Consider the following 21,734-nt stretch of genomic DNA (forward strand, 5'->3'; position numbering starts at 1 on the left):
ATATCTGTGGTGTTTTGTGAGTACTTCAGTTCGTCTATGATAGGTTTACGTAATCCTAAATACTTAACATATTGTTTATGTCTATACACATTTATGTGTATATGTTTATACATGTATACACATACGTATAAATGTGGAGATTTTATTTTAAGATTTTATTTATTTGACAGAGTGAGAGAGCACAAGCAGGGGGAGCAATAGAAGGAGAGGGAGAAAAGCAGGCTCCCCACGGAGCAGGGAGTCTTGATGCGTGGCTCGATCCCAGGACCCTGGGATCATGACCTGAGCCGAAGGCAGATGCTTAACCATCTGAGCCACCAAGGCACCCCAAATCTGGAGATTTAAACCTTGTTTTATTTTTATCTAGAGACTCAAACATCAATGTGTATCTTAGTTTCCTCAAGAAAGATGACAGGCGGGAGCTGTACTAGGAAACCAGCAGGATGCTAGATGGTTCCAGAACCACCATTTTGTCACAGAGCTAGCTGCATGGTCTGTTGACTGGCCTTTCACTCTGTTCTAGTCTATTGCTTTACAAGGCATCTGAAAATCCTTTTGTAGCAGACTCCATCCACCACTCTTCCTAACACTGCTGCCCTAACCGTGCCATCAATAGCCGTCAATACGCGGATTATCCCAGTGGACTTTTTGCTGGAACATCCATATCTGCTCTTGTACCTGGTGGTGAATTCCCTACACAAAAGCCAGTGAGGTCACCCCTTGGCTCCAAACCCTTAATGGCTTTCCATCTTGTTCAGAGTAAACTGTAGAGTCCCATTGAGGGCCTGGCTTGATCTGTTATCCCATTCTGTTCACATAATGATTCCCTAACTTTGCTACTTGTTAGCATCATCTGGAGACCCTTTAAGATTTTACTTATTTTAGCGAGCTAGAGAACACTCGAACGTGCATGGGGAGGGGCAGGCAGACTCCACACTGAGCATGGAGCCCGACGTGGAGCTCAGTCCCATCAACCTGAGATCATGAGCCAAAATCAAGAGTCTAATGCTCAACCGACTGAGACACCTAGTCACTCCATGGGGACGCTTTAAAAACCCTAATGCCCAGGCCACACGCCATACCAAGTAATTAAATCAAGATCCCTGGGGATCCCCAAGTTCTCCAGTGTGCAGTAGAGTTTAGGAGTCACCTTCTTACCTCTTTGCGCCGTGTTCCTCTGTTCCATTCTAGCTATACTTGTTCCCTGCTAGTCTTACCTCAGGGCTTTGTCCTGATGCTTCCTCTGCCTGGAAGGCCTCCCCCATAACTGCGTGGTCTGGCCCCTTAAACCAGGCCTCTGCGGCGCAGACATTGTTGTCGGAGCAGCCCACCTTGGGCAGACAGACAGCAGCCTGTCTGAACATGGCTCTCCCTCTTCGTGTTCCTGCCTGCTTGATAGTTCTTATCGGCACTTTCTTACATGTGATGGATTTTTGTTTATTGTTTGGCTCCCTCAACTGATAAATCCAGGGGAATAGGGATTTTGTTCTCTCCTTTCCCTGTATATCACTCTGCTGTCCAGAACAGTGCCCACACACAGTAATTGCTCAGTAAGTACTTTTTGAACAAATAAATTTGGGTTTATACAAAGCTTTAGCTTCTTGTGGTCTCTTGGCCCGTTACTACTTCCTGGCATCTCTCTTCCTTTTATTTGACTTCTTGACTAGGTAATATTCTCATTCATAAGCTAGAAAGTTAGAAAGCTGCTCTGCAGAGTCTCCCTGAGGCCCGCTATTCCCATGTTCCTGGCTTCTTACAAAGGTTCTTTATGTGTGAATAAGCAAATGAAAATTTAGGTTCCAATTTTTCTCATTTCTACATATACTATTTCATTTTCATTGTGGCCTCTCTTGCTGTGGCTTGTTTAGCTTCTGTTCTCCCTTATCTGTTTTAGTTTCTCTGTTTTTTCAGAGGATTGGTTGGCTCAGTGGACCTTCGAAGGGAGCTTCTCTGCCACTTTTGGGTCAGATGCTCAGCTGTGGTTGGCTGTGGTGGGTATAGTGTCAGGCATGCCTCCTGCCTTCGTGGCACTGTGATCTAACACTTTCTCCTCAGAGGCAGGGAGGGCAGGCAGCCTCCAGAGAAACTGTCTACTGTGTGGTAGAAGTAGAAATATACAAGTGTTCCAGTTGTAGTAAAGAAGTCCAGGTTATTTGGGGACCAGACACCCTTCCCTGAGTCTAAAAAAGGGCTTATAAAACAGATACCTGCAGAGCCTGGACAGGAAGGCCAAATGAGTGAGGGGCACTACTGCCCAGCCTCTGTGGACTAGCATCCAGGCACATGCAGGCCCAGTGCTTGTAGGTCTTCTGTTTTTATAGGTTGTAAAACCAGATTTTTAAGTAAAGCCACACACATTTTAAATGTTAGAAACAAATACAAATTTCTAAAATGCATTCTGGCAAATAAAGGACCCCTGCTGGCTCGTGGTATGTGGACTGTAATTTTGCAACCTCTGGTCTAAATTACCTTTGTGTTCCTCTTTGGATCGTTTATTTCAGATCTTCTGAGGACAGTCCCAAGAGCCAGAGCAGATATGTATGATGACATTCCTAGTGACAGCAGATACACTCTGGCTGGTTCTGTAGCCCACGCTCGAGACACTGGAAGAGAAAGCCTGAGAGGTGATGTATTTCCAGGACCTTCCTTCAGATCAAGCAATCCTTCTGTAAGTGAAGACAACTACTTTCGCAAAGAGTGTAGCCGGGATCTGGAATTTTCCCACCCTGATTCCCGAGACCAGGTTTTTGGCCACCGGAAATTGGGACATTTCCGTTCTCAGGACTGGAAATTTGCACTCCGTGGCTCTTGGGAACAAGACTTTGCCCACCCCGTTTCTCAAGAATCCCCTTGGTCACAGGAGTATAATTTTGGTCCTTCTGCACTACTGGGGGACTTTGGTTCCTCCAGGCTGATTGAGAACGACGTGGACCGTCCAGGGGAGGCAGACTCTGTGCTTAGGGGCAGTGCCCAAGTCCAGGGCAGAGGCCGAGGTCTAAACATCGTTGACCAGGAAGGGGCCCTTTTAGGAAAGGGAGAGACTCAGGGCCTGCTCCCAACTAAAGGGGGAGTCGGGAAACTTGTCACACTAAGAAGTGTGAGCACGAAGAAAGTACCCATTGTAAATCGTATTACTCCCAAAACTCAGGGCACCAACCAAATCCAGAAAACCACCTCAAGTCCTGATGTGACCCTGGGGACAAACCCAGGGACAGAAGATATCCAGTTTCCCACTCAGATCCCTTTGGGGCTTAATCTGAAGGATATTCGGCTCCCCAGAAGAAAGATGAGCTTTGACCTCATGGATAAGTCTGATGTTTTTTCAAGATTTGGGATAGAAATAATCAAATGGGCAGGATTCCACACCATAAAAGATGATGTTAAATTTTCCCAGCTTTTCCAGACTCTCTTTGAACTTGAAACCGAAACCTGTGCTAAAATGCTCGCTTCATTCAAATGCTCCTTAAAACCAGAGCACAGAGATTTTTGCTTTTTTACTATCAAATTTTTAAAGCACTCTGCTTTGAAAACACCCAGAGTTGATAATGAGTTTTTAAACATGCTTTTAGACAAAGGTGCTGTGAAGACCAAAAATTGCTTTTTTGAAATCATAAAGCCCTTTGACAAGTATATAATGAGGCTTCAAGACCGGCTCCTGAAGAGTGTCACACCCCTGCTCATGGCATGCAATGCCTACGAGCTGAGCGTCAAGATGAAGACCCTCAGTAACCCCCTGGACTTGGCCGTTGCCCTGGAGACCACCAATTCTCTCTGCCGGAAATCTTTAGCCCTTTTGGGACAGACTTTCTCCTTGGCTTCTTCTTTCCGGCAGGAGAAAATCTTAGAAGCGGTGGGCCTCCAAGATATAGCTCCCTCTCCTGCCGCATTTCCAAATTTCGAGGACTCGACTCTGTTTGGGAGGGAATACATCGATCACCTGAAGGCCTGGCTGGTCAGCAGTGGGTGTCCACTCCAAGTCAAGAAAGCCGAACCCGAGCCAACCCAAGAGGAGGAGAAAATGGTTCCTCCCACCAAACCCGAAATTCAGGCCAAGACTCCGAGTGGTCTGAGTGATGGTAAGGAAAGCACCGAAAGTTCCTATTTGTTGTGATTAGTTTGTTTTTCATGTTTTCTTGTAATGTCTCTTATTTTCTTTGAGATTTTCGCACAGAAGTTTTTTAGCCAACTGGAAATATCAGAGTTTTAGTAGAAAACTCATACTGGCCAGTGTGCATTCATTCTGTAAGCATATTTTAGGAATCTTCTGTCTACCACAGAAGTCCTTAGACATTTCTGGGTCACAGACTCCTTTGGGAATCTGATCAAAAGCTGTGGCCCTTGCCAGGAAAAATGCACACATATTTGTACACAATTCTGCTTGTGCTTTCTGGGTGGTTTGTACTATCCTGCAGCCAAGGTTAAGAAGCCCTTGTTACAGCATTCCCCCCCACCCAAGGTATTAGTAGAGGGGAAAGTAAACATTGGGCACTGGCTCTGGGGAGTCCCCAGGCTCCTAAGGGACAGAAGTCACAAAAGCCAGCTCCTCCTGTGCCAGGATTAAGCGGATGAGAGAGAACCTAGCCCAGGGGAGTCCGGGAGACCATGTTTGAGCTCTGTTGAGGGACCAGCAAGAGATTAGCCATGTCAGCCCAGGTAGTAGAAACACTTTCTACTCACTCACTTTTCTAGAATGGCTAAAGTTGATAGATCAGTTAGATATATCTGGTAACCTGCAGTTAACGAGTCAGCTTTGGGGAGGTTCCAGAAGGGCCAAGAAAGACGTAATATATATATTAAAAAAAAAAAAGTAATATAAACATTTGGTTGTTTGGTGTCTGTCCCTTCTCTCTCCCTCTTAGCACCTAGGATGAATGCTCTCCTAGCCCAGACATCCCAGAGGTCATGAGCATATGTGGTAGCCCATGTGACCAGCAAGAAAGCACTCCCCCCCCCCCACCTCCTTTCAGCTTCCATTGCCCCAGCCAAGTGGGAAAACCTTGTTCGTCCCTGAATCTCTTTACTCCTCGACACCCTTATGGAGCCCTGATAATCTCAGGCGCTGGGTAGGTACCATCATGGATGGGCAGCCACACCTACTCCTGGAGAGGGAGCCTTCCAGAAGTGGGCTCAGGGCTGAAGCAGGACCCCTCCTCCCCATACCCCTCATAATGAGGGAGTGGAAAGTCGGTGTAATGATGATACTGAAGAACTTTGAAGGAGGAAAAAAACACCCATTAACTTAAAGTTGCCCCCCACTATTTTCCAGTTTTGTTGCTACGCAGGTGCACCCGCAGCAACAGTCTTGCTGTACTGAAAATACTACAGTCTATTCTTTTACAGGATCATCAAAGGCCTTTTTCTGTGTTTCTACGGTATTTGCTGCATCATGATACTGACCTAACATAAATTACCTCACCCTTCCCTTGATGTGGGACTCATGCTGCCTTTTACTAGAGGCCTCTGAGGCTGAGCAGAGCCGGGTTCCCTTGTGGTTGACATCTGCAAGCCTGGGCTGTCTGGACAGCAGGTAGATGGCACCAGCGCCCATGTCTCATGGGTACTGCCCTGCCACTGCTTCCCTTGCTGTTAGAATTGTGGAGATGGCATCTTCAGTTGAATGTTTTGATTACTACTATTGTTATTTTTTTTAAAAGATTTTATTTATTTATTTGAGAGAGGGAGTGACAGAGAGAGAGAGAGCACATGAGGGGGGAGGAGAGGGACAAGCAAACTCCCCACTGAGCAGGGAGCCTGATGCCGGACTTGATCCTGGGATTCGGGGATCATGACCTGAGCCGAAGGCAGTCGCTTAACCAACTGAGCTACCCAGGCGCCCCAACTATTGTTATTTTTTATTTTTAAGTTCCCCTCTATAGAATATGGTCAGGGCAGGAGGACTGTGGGGCCAAAGCTGGGACACTTGCTTATGGTTATCTTCTTGAGAGGTAGTTGCAGTGATCCACAAATTGCATTGTTTTTCAAAGCTTCTGGCTTTGAACCTTTTATTCTTTGGTAAAGTGTAAAACTAGCAGTTCTGTAAGATGAGGCCGATAACAAAAAAGGAAAGGAAAAGAAGCAGTTTCAGAGGGGAAATAGTTACCGCGGCATGACAATTGAAGAATCCATTTAGCCGGTGTAAAGAGCTCACTCTGATGTTTAAAATAAGCTCAAAGCTGCAATTCAGACATAAGCAAGGACAGGATGGTGCAGTTACTCCCAGAACAAACTGGAAAACCTCTCCAGTTCAGGAGTGGTTTTTATCGAATGACTAAAACAGACCATTCTGTGTAATTAAAACTAGCAAATATCAGAAAAGGAAACAATCTTATTAATTGAGGGCCAGATGTTCTTCTGTGTTGCCAGTAGCGTTGTAAATTGAAACTCATTAAGGAGGGGCACCTGGGTGGCTCAGTCAGTTAAACATCTGACTTTTTATCTCAGCTGAGGTCTTGTTCTCAGGGTCCTGAGTTCAAACCCCCTGTTGGGCTCCACACTGGGCCTGGACCCTACTTTAAAAAAAAACAAAAACAAACCCAAAACCAAAAAACACACACCTCATATGGAAGGAATTTACACTTTAAGAAATGTTCTTCTTTTCATATATTCAGCAAATATATTCTGTGAACACCTATCTTAGGGCCACTGACTATTTTTGATTAGGGAATTTTTCCTTGCAAATTTGTACATATGTTTTCTGATTATAAAACATGCGTATTGGGGCGCCTGGGTGGCGCAGCGGTTGGGCGTCTGCCTTCGGCTCAGGGCGTGATCCCGGCATTATGGGGTCGAGCCCCACATCGGGCTCCTCCGCTGTGAGCCTGCTTCTTCCTCTCCCACTCCCCCTGCTTGTGTTCCCTCTCTCGCTGGCTGTCTCTATCTCTGTCGAATAAATAAATAAAACCTTTAAAAAAAAATAAATAAATAAAAATAAAACATGCGTATTTATTTTTTATAGAAAAGCACAAAGAAAATGAAGTCTCTGGTAAATCTACCCATAGATAATATCTATTAACATTCTGGTATAGTTCTTTCTTTTTTTTCTATGTGTCTATATTTATGTATCTTTTCTTTCCTCCTCCATATTGGGAATCATAACCTAGATATCTTTTTTTAATGTATTTTATACCTAGTCACATTTTATATAGCTTTATGTTTTTCCCTTCATGTGAGCATTCCAGTTAAGCGATACCTGACAAGCAGAATAGAATTGCTACATATCAATTCCTTCTGTGGAATATATGCATGCGTTGCTCTGTACAGTCATTGTAAGCTTGTGACTTTCTCTTCTAGTGGCTGTGCTGTTCTGTGTTTTGGGAGAATATTTTGGGTATCGGTTTTTAGAATACCATGCTGCTCTCCTCTTTTCAATGCTGATTTCTCTTGAACGAGGATTTTGGTCACCGGTACCTGCTTTAGGTTCCATCCTAAGCCTCTGACTCTGTCCTGGTTGTCCCAGGCCCTGTGTATTCCCGTGTGTTTCTCAGAAGAGCCCTTTTGTGTGTTCCAGCGGTCCCCCAGCGAGCAGATCACAAGGTGGTGGATACCATCGACCAGCTAGTCACTCGTGTTGTCGGAGGCAGCCTGTCTCCCAAAGAGAGAGCTCTTCTCAAGGAGGACCCTGCTTACTGGTAGGTCTTTAAATGTTGGCCCTCCGAATCCCTTCCATAGAACACATGGCAAAATTTGTGTTTTGATGGTGTCCAACGCAGAGGGCGAGGTATCTATTTTGAGGAGTGGTACTAGCCAGTGGGAAGAGTGTGAGAGAGGGTCGGGTTCACCTATATTCAAGCCCCAACCCTGCTGCTGCCCTGCCATGTGGCTTTCTCTTGTCCGGGCCGGGGGCCCCTCAGGCCTCTGTGCTGGCTTAAGGATGAGGTGAGGGGTGCATGCAAAAAGCACATGAAGATAAGGGATGTGTCACAGCAGTTGTTCGTGACTTACTGCTCCTGTTTGTTAAACTCTCTTCTTTTGCTTTAGTGCCTCTTCACGTGGATGGAACAACTTTTTAAAGTTTTCAAGAGTGCCTGTGTGGCTCATTTGGTTAAACATCTGCCTTTGGCTCGGGTCGTGATCCCAGGGTTCTGGGATCGAGCCCACATTGCGCTCCCTGCTCAGTGGGAGTCTGCTTCTCCCTCTCCCTCTGCTACTCCCCCTGCTTGTGCGCTCTTGCGCTCTCTCTCTCTCTCTTCCTCTCCCCCCTTCTCCCTCCCCCTCTTCCTCTCTCTCTCTCTGTCAAATAAATAAAATCTTAAAAAATAAAGTTTTCAGCATAAATACAGCACTTACTAGAGGAAGTCAAGAACAACAGAAAGTAGGGGGAAGCCCTCCCCGTGTGCCCATCAACATCTACTGACAGTTTTGCTTGTTTGCTTGCAGTCTTTTCTGCTCACTATGGGCTATTTGGGGTTTTGTTTAACGTAGCTGTGATTTTTTTTTTTTTAAAGATTTTATTTATTTATTTGGCAGAGATAGAGACAGCCAGCGAGAGAGGGAACACAAGCAGGGGGAGTGGGAGAGGAAGAAGCAGGCTTATAGCGGAGGAGCCTGATGTGGGGCTCGAACCCATAACGCCGGGATCACACCCTGAACCGAAGGCAGATGCTTAACCGCTGTGCCACCCAGGCGCCCCAACGTAGCTGTGATTTTATTATGATATAATATATCCTGCTCTTTTGGGGTTTATGTATTTATTTTTCCTGCTTATTTTAGATAACAGGAAAATGTTTATATTCCTTATTTTTCATAAACATTTTCAGAGAGCTGTGTTTATTAGTCCATAAAGGAGGTGGCCAGAGTTTAATTAGCCATCCCTCTCTGGTTAGACTTTCAGAATGATTTCGATTGTATACTGTTTCAAACTGCTTCAGTGAATGGCTTAGTGCATCCTGGTTTTTTGTGTGTTTAAGATTATCTGTAGATTGCTGCAAGTGGAAAATGTTCATACTCTAACTTCTTGTAAAAATATGTATGCATTTATTTATTTATTTATTTATTTTTAAAGATTTTATTTATTTGAGAGAGAGCATGTGAGCAGGGGAGGAGTAAAGGGAGAAGGAGACAATTTCCAGCAGATTCTGCACTGAGCGCAGGGCTCAACGCAGGGCTCAATCCCAGGACCCCAAGATCATGACCTGAGCCAAAACCAAGAGTCAGATACTCAACCAGCTGAGACACCCAGGCGCCCCTAATTTTTTTTTACATCATAAAAGTGGCATGTGTCTTTTGCAAAAATAGAAAAAAGTAATAAGATAAAGATACTATCACTTAGAGCTCCACCACTTCTCCCTCTCAGTGTGTCCTGTGTTTCAAACCTAACATCACTGTCCCTGTTAACAGTGGTTGCACGCTCTTCCATTGTACACAGGTACCCTAAGATACTCAAACATTGCCCATCGATGAGTTCTTAGAGTCTTTCCAATTTTTCCCCATTGTAAATACCGTTATGATGAACAATGTTTTCCCTTTATTTCTGTCTACATTTCTGGCAGTCGATTAGGGTAATATCCAGGAGTGAAATTGCTGGGTTAAAGAGAAAGTTAACTTTAGACCCCTGTCGCTTTTTCTCAGCTGTCGCTTTTGATCTCTGTCGCTTTTTCTCTGTCGCTTTTTCTCAGCTGCAGCATGATTGACCTTTGAGACTGGATAATCCTCTGGTGGGGACTGTCCTGGGCTTTGCAGGATATTTAGCAGCATCCTTGGCCTTCCCTCTTACTCTGGATGCCCGTAGAGTCCTCCATCCCAGACGCTGCCCACTGGGGGCGGGAGTTGCCCCTGGTGGAAGCCATCGATCTTTATTATCAGGTTACTTTCCATGGGTTATCTGTCCCAGTTGACACCTGCTGCCCCTCTGTAAGCATGCCGTGCCCTCACCTGTGGGTTTTTTTGTTTTTTTTAAGATTTTATTTATTTATTTGACAGAGAAACAGCCAGCGAGACAGGGAACACAAGCAGGGGGAGTGGGAGAGGAAGAAGCAGGCTCCCAGTGGAGCAGGGAGCCCGACAAGGGGCTCGATCCCAAGACTCTGGGATCACGCCCTGAACCAAAGGCAGACGCTTAACGACTGAGCCACCCAGGCGCCCCCTCACCTGTGTTTTGACTTAAAGATAATTTCATAGTGTGATGTTTTACCTCGTATTCCTTTGTTAATTAACAACGGTTGTATGTTTCCTCATAGTACGTCTAGTTGTAGTTCTTTTTAAGTGTCTATTCAGGTCTTGCGTAATCAGTATTGTACCCATACTGGACTCAGTATTCTTGCTGTCGTAATTGCTAAAAATGCTTGAAAGGCATAAATTTCCATGTAACAGTACTAGAGTTTTGGTCCTAACCAGCATGATTTACCAGGGGCGAGGGCTGGAGCTTGTAAGGCTTTATTTTTACAGAATTCTCAGACTCACTTGGATTATTTTCATGTTTAGAATGAGGTGGGCATATAACTAAAAGTTAAAAAAAAAAAAAAAAACAGCCCAATAAGCAAATTGTTCCACCATAATTTATTGAAAACTTTATTATCAAACGCTTTTGCTTTCTCTGCTATTCTGTACTATTCTTGGCACTTTTCTGATTTAAGCACTAGCTGACTGAATCCTCATAAACCTTGTGAGGCAGGTATGTTGTCGTCCTTATTTTACAGATAGGAAGCTTGAGGCTCAAAGAGGCGTCTTACCTAAGAGTGTAAAGCTAGTAAGACAGCTGAGATTCTAATCTAGTCTCTTACTCTCCGTCAGTGTGCATGCTGAAGGAGGGAAGCTAGATAGCCTCAGATTGACAGGTGAAAGCAGAGACCAAACCCTCTTGGGTCAGGTACTCTCCAGACTTGGAAGGCCCAGGGGCAATTTCCAGGTGATTGGGCTGGAAGGAGAGGGGACCCCGAGAAGACTGGGGACATGCACCTCTGCATCATGCCCCACCAGGCTCATGATCACTGATGGCCAGTGGTAACAGACAGAACCAGAGTTGTATATTTGGGAGGTGGAGTACAAAATCAGAAATAAGCATTGAATTAGAAATAAAATATTTGAGGAAAATCAACAACATGAAGGAGAGTCACCAAACTCAACAAATAGAGCCGACACCTGAGAAGACGGAGTTACTATAAGAAAAAGAATTAGTCAAAAAATCTGTGTGTGTAGTTAACAGTCTTAGGTGGTGTATCCACAAAGCAGGAGCTTTTTGTTTTTGAAGAGAACCTGTTAAAGATCTTGGAAACAAAAAGTCTGATTGTTGAAATAAAAGTCTCAGTGGTTGGCTGATAGAATAGACCCAGTCGAAGAACAGATTAGGGAGCTGGACTCAGACTTGACTCCCTGAAAACTCCTTCAGAAGGAATTACCAGCGACTATCAGAGGAGATGTGGTGCCAAGAAAGAATGATAAGAAACTAGTAAGCTTAGGGCTTTGGTGTATACATTACAATTCTTTTTTTTTTTTTAAGATTTTATTTATTTATTTGTCAGAGCACAAGCTGGGGGAGCAGCAGGCAGAGGGAGAAGTGGGCTTCCGGGTGAGCATGGAGCCCGATACAGGACTCGATCCCAGGACTCTGGAATCATTATCTTAGCCGAAGGCAGATGCTTAATCAACTGAGCCACCCAGGCGTCCCTGTACATTAGAATTTTTTTTTTTAAAGATTTTATTTATTTATTTGACAGAGATAGAGACAGCCAGTGAGAGAGGGAACACAAGCAGGGGGAGTGGGAGAGAAAGAAGCAGGCTCACAGTGGAGGAGCCTGATGTGGGGCTCGATCCCATAACGCCGGGATCACGCCCTGAGCCAAAGGCAGACGCCTAACCGCTGTGCCACCCAGGCGCCCCTGTACATTAGCATTCTTAAAGGAGTACATGTATGTAGTTTATCAAAAATACCAGTTGAGTTAAGAAAAGCAAAATGTTTCCTCTTTAACCAGTTTCCATGCCAGTTCTACTCCTTGGAGTCAGTCTCTTTTGGTATTTTAAGCTACTTTTAACGGTTATCTCTTGATGATAAGCCTATGTTGCTCTTGATCTATCCATTTCAGTCATCACTGTTGATACCCTATGAAGGTAAGTGAGGATTTAGCTCACTCTCCTCTCAGTTGCTCATCAGAAGACCACCTTCTTGCTAGGCTCTGTGCTGTGTTAGGTTCTTTTATTAGTTAAATGAAAAGTTCAGACCTTAGTATATATGTAAGAAGGCTTTGCATTATCTCCGCCCTTCAAGGTACAGCATAGATGTGAGATTTCCACCTCCCCATAAGGAGGAGCAAACACTGCTTTGTTCACAGCCGGGCCTTGTGAACAGAACTGGCTATTGCCTGTCACTGAGGCGGCCTGCCCCTTCCAATGCGCTAAAATAACAGTAGTGCAGACACCCACTGCAACTTTCCTTATTTGGAGTACCAGTTGGCAAGGCTTTCTACGTTCTCTATGAGAGAGAGTGCAAAGCAGCAGGTCCGTAGAATGGTCCCAAGGGTACAAGATGCAGAGGTGAAAGAATCTTCTGAGTTGTCCCTTCGGAGTGGGATGGCCCTGACCCTTGCTGGACCATGCTCTCCAGGGACAGCCCCCCATGTTCACATGTTTACAGACTCGGGAAAAAGCAGGTGGGCACGAATCCCTCTTGGCTCGCCCCAGCAGGATTGTCCAAGGGCCTCAGAGCAAATATAAGATCTTAATAATTGATGCTTGGGGGGGGGGGTGTGAGGGGAGGGAACGGACCCTAAAACCCTGGATAATCTAGATATGTAAGGTGGTGAGTAGCAGGAAAGAGGTGGGTACTAAGGTTCTCGTCTTGCTGAACAAGTGAGGATATAAGGACGCCTGCGTGGCTCAGTCAGTTAGAGCATCTGCCTTCGGCTCAGGTCATGATCCCAGGGTCCTGGGATCAAGTCCCGCTTCAGGCTCCTTGCTCAGCGGGGAGCCTGCCTCTCCCTCTGCCTGCTGCTCCCCTTGCTTGTGCGCTCTCTCTCTCCCGGTCTCCCTCTGACCCCCCCAAAAAAAAAGGATATAGCTAGTGACTAGTTCTGAACATAGAAAATAATAGTTTAAGTGTATATTGATTAGCCAGTGAAGACAAAGAAATGGGATTTATAACTTCCACACTATTGTAGAGGGTGAAGCCAAAAAGAAAATGTATTCATCCCAATGAAAAGCAAGAAAGGGAAAAAAATAGGGGCGCCTGGGTGGCACAGCGGTTAAGCGTCTGCCTTCGGCTCAGGGCGTGATCCTGGCGTTATGGGATCGAGCCCCACATCGGGCTCCTCCGCTAGGAACCTGCTTCTTCCTCTCCCACTCCCCCTGCTTGTGTTCCCTCTCTCGCTGGCTGTCTCTATCTCTGTCAAATAAATAAATAAAACCTTTAAAAAAAAAAAAAAAAGGGAAAAAAATAAAAAAGGAGGCCAAATAGGAAACAAGAGTACAATGGCACCACCTTTACCAGGGACTTGGGTTTAAAAGTACCAGCTATTGCTTCCTGTCAGAGATAAGTAAAACACAGAGAGTGGGGGAAAAACGGAAAATGACAAACCAAGCAGATGCTATCAAAAATAAAGGAGGTATGTAAAGGTCATTTCAGACAAACCAGAGAAAAACACAAAAGGAGGCAAAATAGGCTACCGACCAGGGACAGTCATCAGGTAGCTACAACAGTTGGGAATCTTCTTTCTTTTTTCTTTTTCTTTTTTTTTTTAAGATTTTATTTATTAATTTGACAGAGAGAGACAGCCAGCGAGAGAAGGAACACAAGCAGGGGGAGTGGGAGAGGAAGAAGCAGGCTTCCAGTGGAGGAGCCTGATGTGGGGCTCGATCCCAGAACACAGGGATCACGCCCTGAGCCAAAGGCAGACGCTTAACGACCGCCACCCAGGCGCCCCTCTTTTTTTTTCTTTTAAGTAGCAGTGTCCACGCCTAGTGTGGAGCCCAACGCAGGTCTTGAACTCAACAACCCTGAGACCAAGACCTGAGCCGAAACCAAGAGTCAGACGCTTAGCTGACTGAGCCACCCAGGCACCCCAGTAGTTGGGAATCTTGATGCCTGAACTATATAGTTTAGAGCTGTGTAAATAAATAAGCAACACTTAGAAATAATAAGAGGAATTGATCTATCTATATCATGGCAGGAGACTTGAATATAATTCTCTGAAACAGGGAGATGTCATCCAAGTAAGAGAATATTTAGAACACAGTGAACGGGCATAAATAGGTAAAGATGATGTGCTAATGTTTGTTGAGCAGTTTATGAATGTCACACAGTATTTAAAGCATTTTTCTTACAATGAAAAGTGTGTAACTCAAGCCTCACAAAAACGTGAAGTAGTTTATTATTATTATCTATCCCTCTTACAGATAGAGGAACTGAGACATAGAAAAGTTCAGTAAATCTCATGGCTGATAAGTAGCTATGCTGGGATTTGAACCCAGCAGGCTGGCTTGGGAATGTTCTGTGCTCTTAATGTTATGTTCCCCTAGAACTTGGGGAGGTGGATTTGTGACTGACATCCTCAGACTGCACTTGGCATCAGAACTGTCCAGGGGAAAGGGGCTTGTATCCTGGGGCTCTGGGTCCCCTGGGTGCTGACTCTGCTTTCTGCCCTGGGTGAGGAGTACCCTTGCTAGGGCTGCATTTACCAGGAAAACCAGACCGTCTCAGTCAGTGTTCCTTTATGTGGGAACCCTTGCTTGTGAGGGTGCCATCTAGCAGGATGCTGCTGTTGGCCCAGCAGAGTGTGTGGGGCCGCGATGGAGCCGGCCTGCAGCCTGTTTCCTCAGAACCAGCTGGACCTTAACTGTGCAGATAGCAGCAGCGAGAGCTTCAAATGGCGCTGCCCACCAGGGACTGTCCATGTCGCACAGCGCTACCAGCACCCTGCTTCATGCAGCCAGCTGGCATCCAGGGGGTTTCTGTTATTGGTGATCGGGAATCTCACCTAGTAAGTGGCCTCCTAATGTCAAGCAGTCTGAAGGCCACCTGAAATGTTGCCCTACCCACCAAACAGTATTCATTCTTCTTGAACACAAACTAAAATTGAACATTCACGAACTCCTGTTATGCGTGAGGTCACAGAGAAACTCTCAGCACATCCCAGGAAAGGAAAGTCACATGGGCCACATTACACAATGCATAAAAGTCAAAAGTAGCAACAACCAAAATAAAACTTGTTTCTAAATAACTTTTGAGTGTAGGGGAATGACAGCTGACATCAGAAACTCTTCAGAAGGCAGGGGGCGCTCTGCACACCGAATGCAGCTGCGGTCATACGTAGAGGAAAGTGCAACATGGGACACATTTGTCAGAGACAGAGTGAATGTCAGGGCGCCTGGTGGCTCAGTCAGTTAAGCGTCTGCCTTCGGCTCAGGTCATGATCTCAGGGTCCTGGAATCGAGCCGAGCCCCACATCAGGCTCCCTGCTCAGGCTCCCTTCTCCCTCTCCCTCCCCCACCTCCCGCTCATGCTCTCTCTCACTGTGTCTCAAATAAATAAATAAAATCAACCTAAGAAAGAACGAATGGAAGAGAGAAAGAAAAGAGATAGAAAGAAGAGAAAGAAAGAAAGAAGAAAGAAAAGAAAGAAATGGAGTGAATGTCACCATTCACCACATGAGGCCAGAAGGAAATGGCAAGAAAAGTCCAGCCCTAGAAGGGTAGGATTAATAGAGATGAAAGATGGTGCTAACGAAGTGAAAACAAAGTAAAGAGTGTATAAGTTCCCCTCCATGCCCCTTGCTGTCCATTCCCCAGAGCTAATTAAGTTTGCTTTATATTCTTTCGACCTATGTGAGAAAAGCAAATGCACGTGGATCTGTGTACACAAAGATTCGTGTGGTCCGTATCGATGTTGGTGTTCTTCTGCAGCTTGCTGTCTTCTCTGCCCACATCCTGGATGTCTTTTATATGTCAGTACTTGGGACTCAACCTCCTTCTCTGTCCTGTACTGTTCTTTTTTTTTTTTTTTTTTTAAGATTTTATTGCGGAGTGTGCACAAGGCAGGGGGAGCAGCAGGCAGAGGGAGAGGGAGACGCAGCCTCCCAGCTGAGCAGAGAGCCCGATGTGGGGCTCGATTCCAGGACCCCGGGATCAGGACCCAAGCCAAAGGCAGACAGTTAACTGACTGAGCCACCCCGGTGCCTCTGTACTGTTCTCCTCATGACCCTGGCACATGACTTCGCAGCCACGGCGCTCTTACCTCCTTGGTGCAGTTGAAGCAAGGGTCTCTGAGTACCCAGCCTCACTGAGCCCTTTGAAGGGTGTCACCTCCCAAAAATGGCATCCACATGCGACAGAGTGGCAGTGTCTCTCTGGCTCCAGAGTGACTGTGTTGCGAGGCTACCAGGAGTTGTGAGCACCTTCATCGCTGGGGATGGTGAAACCCAAGGAGGAACCGACCAGTGCTGGATCAGAGCTCCCGTGGCCCTGCAGTTACTCTGGGCAGGACGGGGACCTGCGTTGTCGGTGGAGCAGAGCCTCTCAGACGGCAGGGGGCTGCCGCTTAGAATGGGTGTGCAGCAGTGTGATTGTAGCAACGATTTGGTACGTGGTGGTGGTCTAACCGAGGTCCTTCTGCGCATGTTTTGTCATACAGGTTCTTGTCTGATGACAGCAGTCTGGAGTACAAATACTACAAACTGAAGCTGGCAGAAGTGCAACGGATGAGCCACACCTTGCCGGGAGCGGATCAAAAGCCGACAGCGGCCGAGTGTGCGGTCCGGGCCATGCTGTATGCTCGGGCGATCCGGAGCCTCAAGAAGAGGCTCCTCCCAGGCCGGCGGCGGGGGCTGCTCCGCACCCAAGGGCTCCGGGGCTGGAAGGTGAGGAGAGCAACCACTGGGACCCAGACCCTCCTCTCCTCGGGCACCAGGCTGAAACACCATGGCCGGCAGGTTCCAGGTTCATTGCAGGGAAAGCTGTCCCAGCCAGATGGAAATGATACTGCCAAGGACTGCCCACCTGACCCAGCCGGACCCTCTCCTGGGGACCCCAGCCCAGAAGCCTCGGGCCCATCCCCCAAGCCAGCAGGAGTGGAAGTCTCTGAAGCCCCTCAAACCTCCTCTCCCTGCCCATCTGCTGACGGTGGGTGCTCACTCCCATCCCCCTCTCCTGGGCCCCAGCCTCGACTCTCCAATCTCCAGGCGTCTCTCAGGGTCGGGGGTGGGAGACCTGGGTGGTCTGAGCGGTCTGTGCAGCAGGCAGAAGCAACTGGGACCTGGCCAGGACAGATGCACATGGAGGCACTCTCCTCTTGTTTCCTAGAGGGGCTGGCCCTTGAGTTCTGTAGGTCTTCCTCCGTCTGGAGGGTAGAGCTGACTCACCGTGCTCCCTTGCAAGGTCCTCCTGCTGGCCACCCGGTTGTGCTGTGGGTGCATGCTTCGGGCTTTGAGTGCCTTGATCCATTTCTCACTCTCTTCTTGCCCCTCTTTACCTTCCGTAGGGCTGCCCTCGTGTCTTCTGCTCCTTCTTTCCCAAGGTCTCGGTTTCCTTCCTCAGGGTTAGCTGACCTGCAGTTTCTTCTGTTTCTCTTGGCCGTTACTTTTTCTCTGTAACAAGCCTGCCCCTGACCAGTACTTCCACTTAGCACTAGGTGGGAATGTAGAGGGGAAAAAAATCTACACAACTGCTACATTCTCCAGCTATTGCTCTGTAACGAGCTATTCTAAACTGTGGCTTCAAATGGGGTATCCGGTGCTCCGAGGCTGCTGAACTGGGCTGGGCCCACACGTCTGTTTGTAGGCGGCAGCTGGTTGTGTGGGGCCATTGGCTGAGGTAACAGGGATGTCTGGGCCACATGCTTATCGCCCCTAGCAACCAGCGCAGATTTGTTCACCTGATTGTCAGGTTTGGGCCTCCAGGAGGGTAGCGGAGGTGCTCAAGGCCTCTGAAGCCCAGGTTCCACGCTGATGCCACCTTCTGTCAGCAGAGTCCCAGGGCCAGCCCCAGTTTTGGGGGGAGAGAAGAGAATCTACCTCTGCTGGACGGAGCTGCGGAGTCCCATGGCGAAGGGCAAGGATGCAGTTGAGGGGACACGAGGGGCTGTCTTTATAATTAGGCTCCATAACCACCCCCCCCAAAGTTGAAATTAGAAGCAGCAGCTCAGAACTGACATGTGACAGTCGCTTTGTTTTGTAGTTGACACGAAGACCATGGAGACTGCAGAGAAACTGGCCAGATTTGTTGCTCAGGTGGGACCAGAGATTGAACAGTTCAGCATAGAAAACAGCACCGACAACCCTGACTTGTGGTATGTAGCCGTCGTGCCCTTTGAATTTGAGTGTTTACCCCACGAGTGTTCTGAGAGGCCAAGGGATGGCCCGGCAGACACACTTCTGCCCCAGGAGGCACCCGAGAAGTCATGGCTTCACTTCTGCCAAGCTCAGGGCTGTGAGGGAGGAGCGTCCGCTTAGGGGGTTGGGCGGTGCTACCCTCATCTGGGGCATCAGAAAAAACCTCCCTTGGAGGGAAGTTTAAGCTGTGTTTGAAGGTCACGTGGGCTTTGACCAGGGCAAGAGAGAGGGCACCCAGGTAGAGAGGCTAATAGGTTCCCCAGAACCCGTGCAGAGGTCGAGTGGTGTGGGGTAGGGGGAGGAGGAGGGCAGGGCACTGTCCCTGGTCACACCAGTGCTCTGGGCAGTGATGGATGGGTCCTGGCCCAGCTGCAAGATGCAAGCACTTCCAGGTAACGGTGGCCTGGCATCCTTTTGCCAGGAGGGGGTGCCGTTACCCTTGCCATTCCTCAGATGGGGTGGCCACTCAACGCCACACAGCCTGCAGGTGACAGAACCAGGAGCCTGTTCCGCCCTGTGGGTCGAGGGTGAACCTCCTTCAGGGGGAGACTCCTTGGGAGCCCCGTGTTCGTGGTCCCGAGCCTTAACCCAGGTGGGGTTTCCATGCTGTGTGAATTGTATCCTCCCGTTGACTGGGAACTGTGGACCCTTGCCCTGCTTCTACCATGCTGGAGAGCCAGGCCTTAGTCTAATCAAGACTATGGTTGAAAACTACACGTCTCTGAGAGCATTTCTGGCAGCCAGTAGGGACCCAGCGCGCTCTTCCAGCTTGTTGGGGACCTGGAGTAAGTAGGCTGTACACTGGGCGTGCCTTCTGCTTCCTGTGAGACCCAGGCCAGCCTTGTGGAGCACTGATGGCTTCTTGAGGGCTCAGCCCAGTTCTGCCTTTTACAGGCCTGGTGACCTTGGGGCCAGCTGGGCCTAGCACGCCTCAGAGTTGGGCTAGACCTGGTGAAGAGGACAGCTCCGCTAAGGGCAGTCGGGAGCATGTCATCGGTTATGGGTTTTTTGTTGTTTTTTTGTTCCCCAAATGAGAATTCTGCATTATCCTGGGCACCTGGCACTGCCGTGGTTTGGGATTATTCGTCACCGTTTCTGACAGCCTTTTTGAGCAATGTTCCTTAGAAGGTGCTGTCCCTTTCCTCCCCACACAGAGTCCCCCATTGTGCAGCCACATTAGGTGGAGTGATTCACTCTGTCCCCCAGCCCAGGGCTCATAGGGTAGTTTGAGAATGACTGCATCCAACAGCACACGTATTTAATAAAGGTCGAGGTGACTTTGTGTTTCTTTTCTTTAGAAAAATTATACCTCTAACGTGCTCAGTAGTTGTTTGAGTTAATTCCGTTTTTGTGTGTGGTTATGTCATCGATTTGACATATAGTCAGGTTCATTTGTTTCTCCAGAGATTCAATTTTAGGGCTATTTTTTTCTATCCTTTTTAATTTAATTTTAAAAATAAGTTCAACATTTGCATGGTTCTAAAGTAAAAATTTAAAAAGGTAAACTCAGAGAAGTCTCTGAGTGGGAATCCCCTCCACTCATCAACAGGAAACCATTTCTTTCACTTCTAGTGGGTGTGTGCATTTCCCCCTTTGTTATTCTACCATTTCCACCTTTTTTCTTACATGCAACTTGCTGTATGTCATTTGCACCTTGCTTTTTTCGCTTCACAACCTATCCAGAAGTTGCCTGTGCCTGTCCCACCTGTCCTCTCGTTCTCTTGTCCACTATTGTTCTCCACGTGCAACCACACCAGGGTCACATCGGCATTCACGTTGTTCTTACAGCCCCATCAGTAGCCTCACGAACAATTTTGTGGAGAGAATCTTCATGTATCTTCCAGAGGGGGACTGTGGGGTCCAAGGTCATTGCAAATGTAATTTTGTTAGATAACGGAAATTCCGCTCCCTGAGGGCCATTCCCAAAGAAGTGTCCAGGGTCCCTGTCCCCACCCCTCACCTTTTGGCATGCCTTAGAGCCAGTAGGATTCATGAGAAATTTCTCGTTTCCGCCGTGAGATTTTAGTTTCCATATTTTTTAGTGAGTCAAATTGAGTATCTTTTCATAAACTTAAGTATCTTTTATTTTCCTGTGAACTGTTCCTTTGTCTCTTAAAAAAAGGTTTGTCCTTTTAAAAAGCTTTGTTGTAAATAGTTTGCATTTTTTAGAATTTTGTGTAAATGCGCTTGTTCTTGCTTTTTGTCTGAGCCCTTTACTCAGCACAGTTACTCGGATTCATCTGTGTTTGGTGCATGTATCCTCAGTTCATTCCTCTTTGCTGCTGAGTGTATCCCACTGTGTGGCTGGGCCAGTTGTTTCCCCGTCACCTGTGGATGGCATTGAGATGCTTTCAGTCTGGGACGATTATAGATAAAGCTGCCGTGAGCAGTTGCGTAGAAGGTCTTTATTTCTTTCCAGTAAATACCAAGGAGAGGAAGGGCTGGCTCCGTGGTGGGTCCAGGGTTAACTCTTGAAGAAACTGCCCAGCTGCCTTTCTAAGTGGTAGCACCATTTCGCATTTTTAGCAGCCTGGAGGAGAGTTCCGGTTCCTCCCCGTCCTCGCCAGCACTGGCTTTGCCTGCGGCAGCTGTCTCACGGTAGCCTCCCAGGGCAGGGAGGCGCTGTTGCACTGTGGTTCTCGTTTCTCCAAGGACTAACGGTGCCGTGTCTTCAGGTGTACTTGGCTGCTTTCCATACTTCAGTGTCCATTTGGATCTTTTGATTTGGTCGTTTCTTTACTTACTAATCAATTTTGAGGGTTCGTTATGCCTTCTTTGTAGGAGTCCTTTATCAGATGTATGATTTGCAGATATTTTCTCCTGGTCTCTGACTTGTTTTCTCATTCTGTAGCTGTCTTTTGGAGGGCTCAGGTTCTTAATCTTTGCCCTTTTTTCTATTGGGTTTTTTGGAGTTTTTCTTTCTCAGTTTTTTTTATAAAGATTTTTATTTTTGGGGTGCCTGACCAGCTCAGTCGGAAGGGCATGCAACTCTTGATCTTGGGGTTATGAGTTCAAGCCCCACATTGGGTGTAGAGATTACTTAAATAAATCGGTTTTTTGTTTGTTTTTTGTGTTTTGTTGTGTGTGGTGGTTTTTGTTTTTGTTTTTGTTTTAAGCAATCTCTACACCTGACTTCATCAGATACCAGTGTTTCTGGCCTTTGTCTTGGTGTTTCTGTCCGTGTGTCCCAAGGACTGGTACCGCACTATTGTAACTATAGAGGCTTCATACACCTTGTAATAAATACCTGGTAAGGCCAGAACCCTTCACTGATTTTGTTCAGCGTTCTCCCGGATACCCTTACATATTTACTTACTCCATGAAAGCTAGAATCATGTTCAAATCCAGAAAAAAATGATGCATTTCTTGAGATAGGTTTATGTGTTAATATTTTAATTAGGGAAGAATTGACATCGTTATGAGGTTGAGTTGTTCTAGCCAAGAACAAGGACTTCTTTCCTTGGTTCCAAGTGTATTTTGTGT

General features: G+C 46.9%; 1 protein-coding gene across 7 annotated transcripts in view; it reads left to right on the top strand.

Annotated features, from left to right (window-relative positions):
* SUGP2 (SURP and G-patch domain containing 2) overlaps positions 1–21,734 on the top strand; it is a 34,911-nt gene that overhangs the window by 3,524 nt on the left and 9,653 nt on the right. For 6 of the 7 annotated variants that reach the window (XR_005834578.1, XM_040628966.1, XM_040628970.1 and 3 more), the window contains 4 exons: positions 2,502–4,076; positions 7,508–7,628; positions 16,556–17,043; positions 18,097–18,208. Coding sequence is in view for 6 of the 7 variants with exons in the window: in XM_040628966.1 (XP_040484900.1) it covers positions 2,502–4,076; positions 7,508–7,628; positions 16,556–17,043; positions 18,097–18,208 (2,296 nt within the window). In the remaining variant the exon portion in view is untranslated. The remainder of the gene's footprint in view (positions 1–2,501; positions 4,077–7,507; positions 7,629–16,555; positions 17,044–18,096; positions 18,209–21,734) is intronic. The other variant, XM_040628969.1, reaches the window with a different exon arrangement.

The sequence above is a fragment of the Ursus maritimus genome, unplaced genomic scaffold (assembly GCF_017311325.1).
Source record: "Ursus maritimus isolate PB19 unplaced genomic scaffold, ASM1731132v1 scaffold_14, whole genome shotgun sequence".
NCBI lineage: Eukaryota > Metazoa > Chordata > Mammalia > Carnivora > Ursidae > Ursus > Ursus maritimus.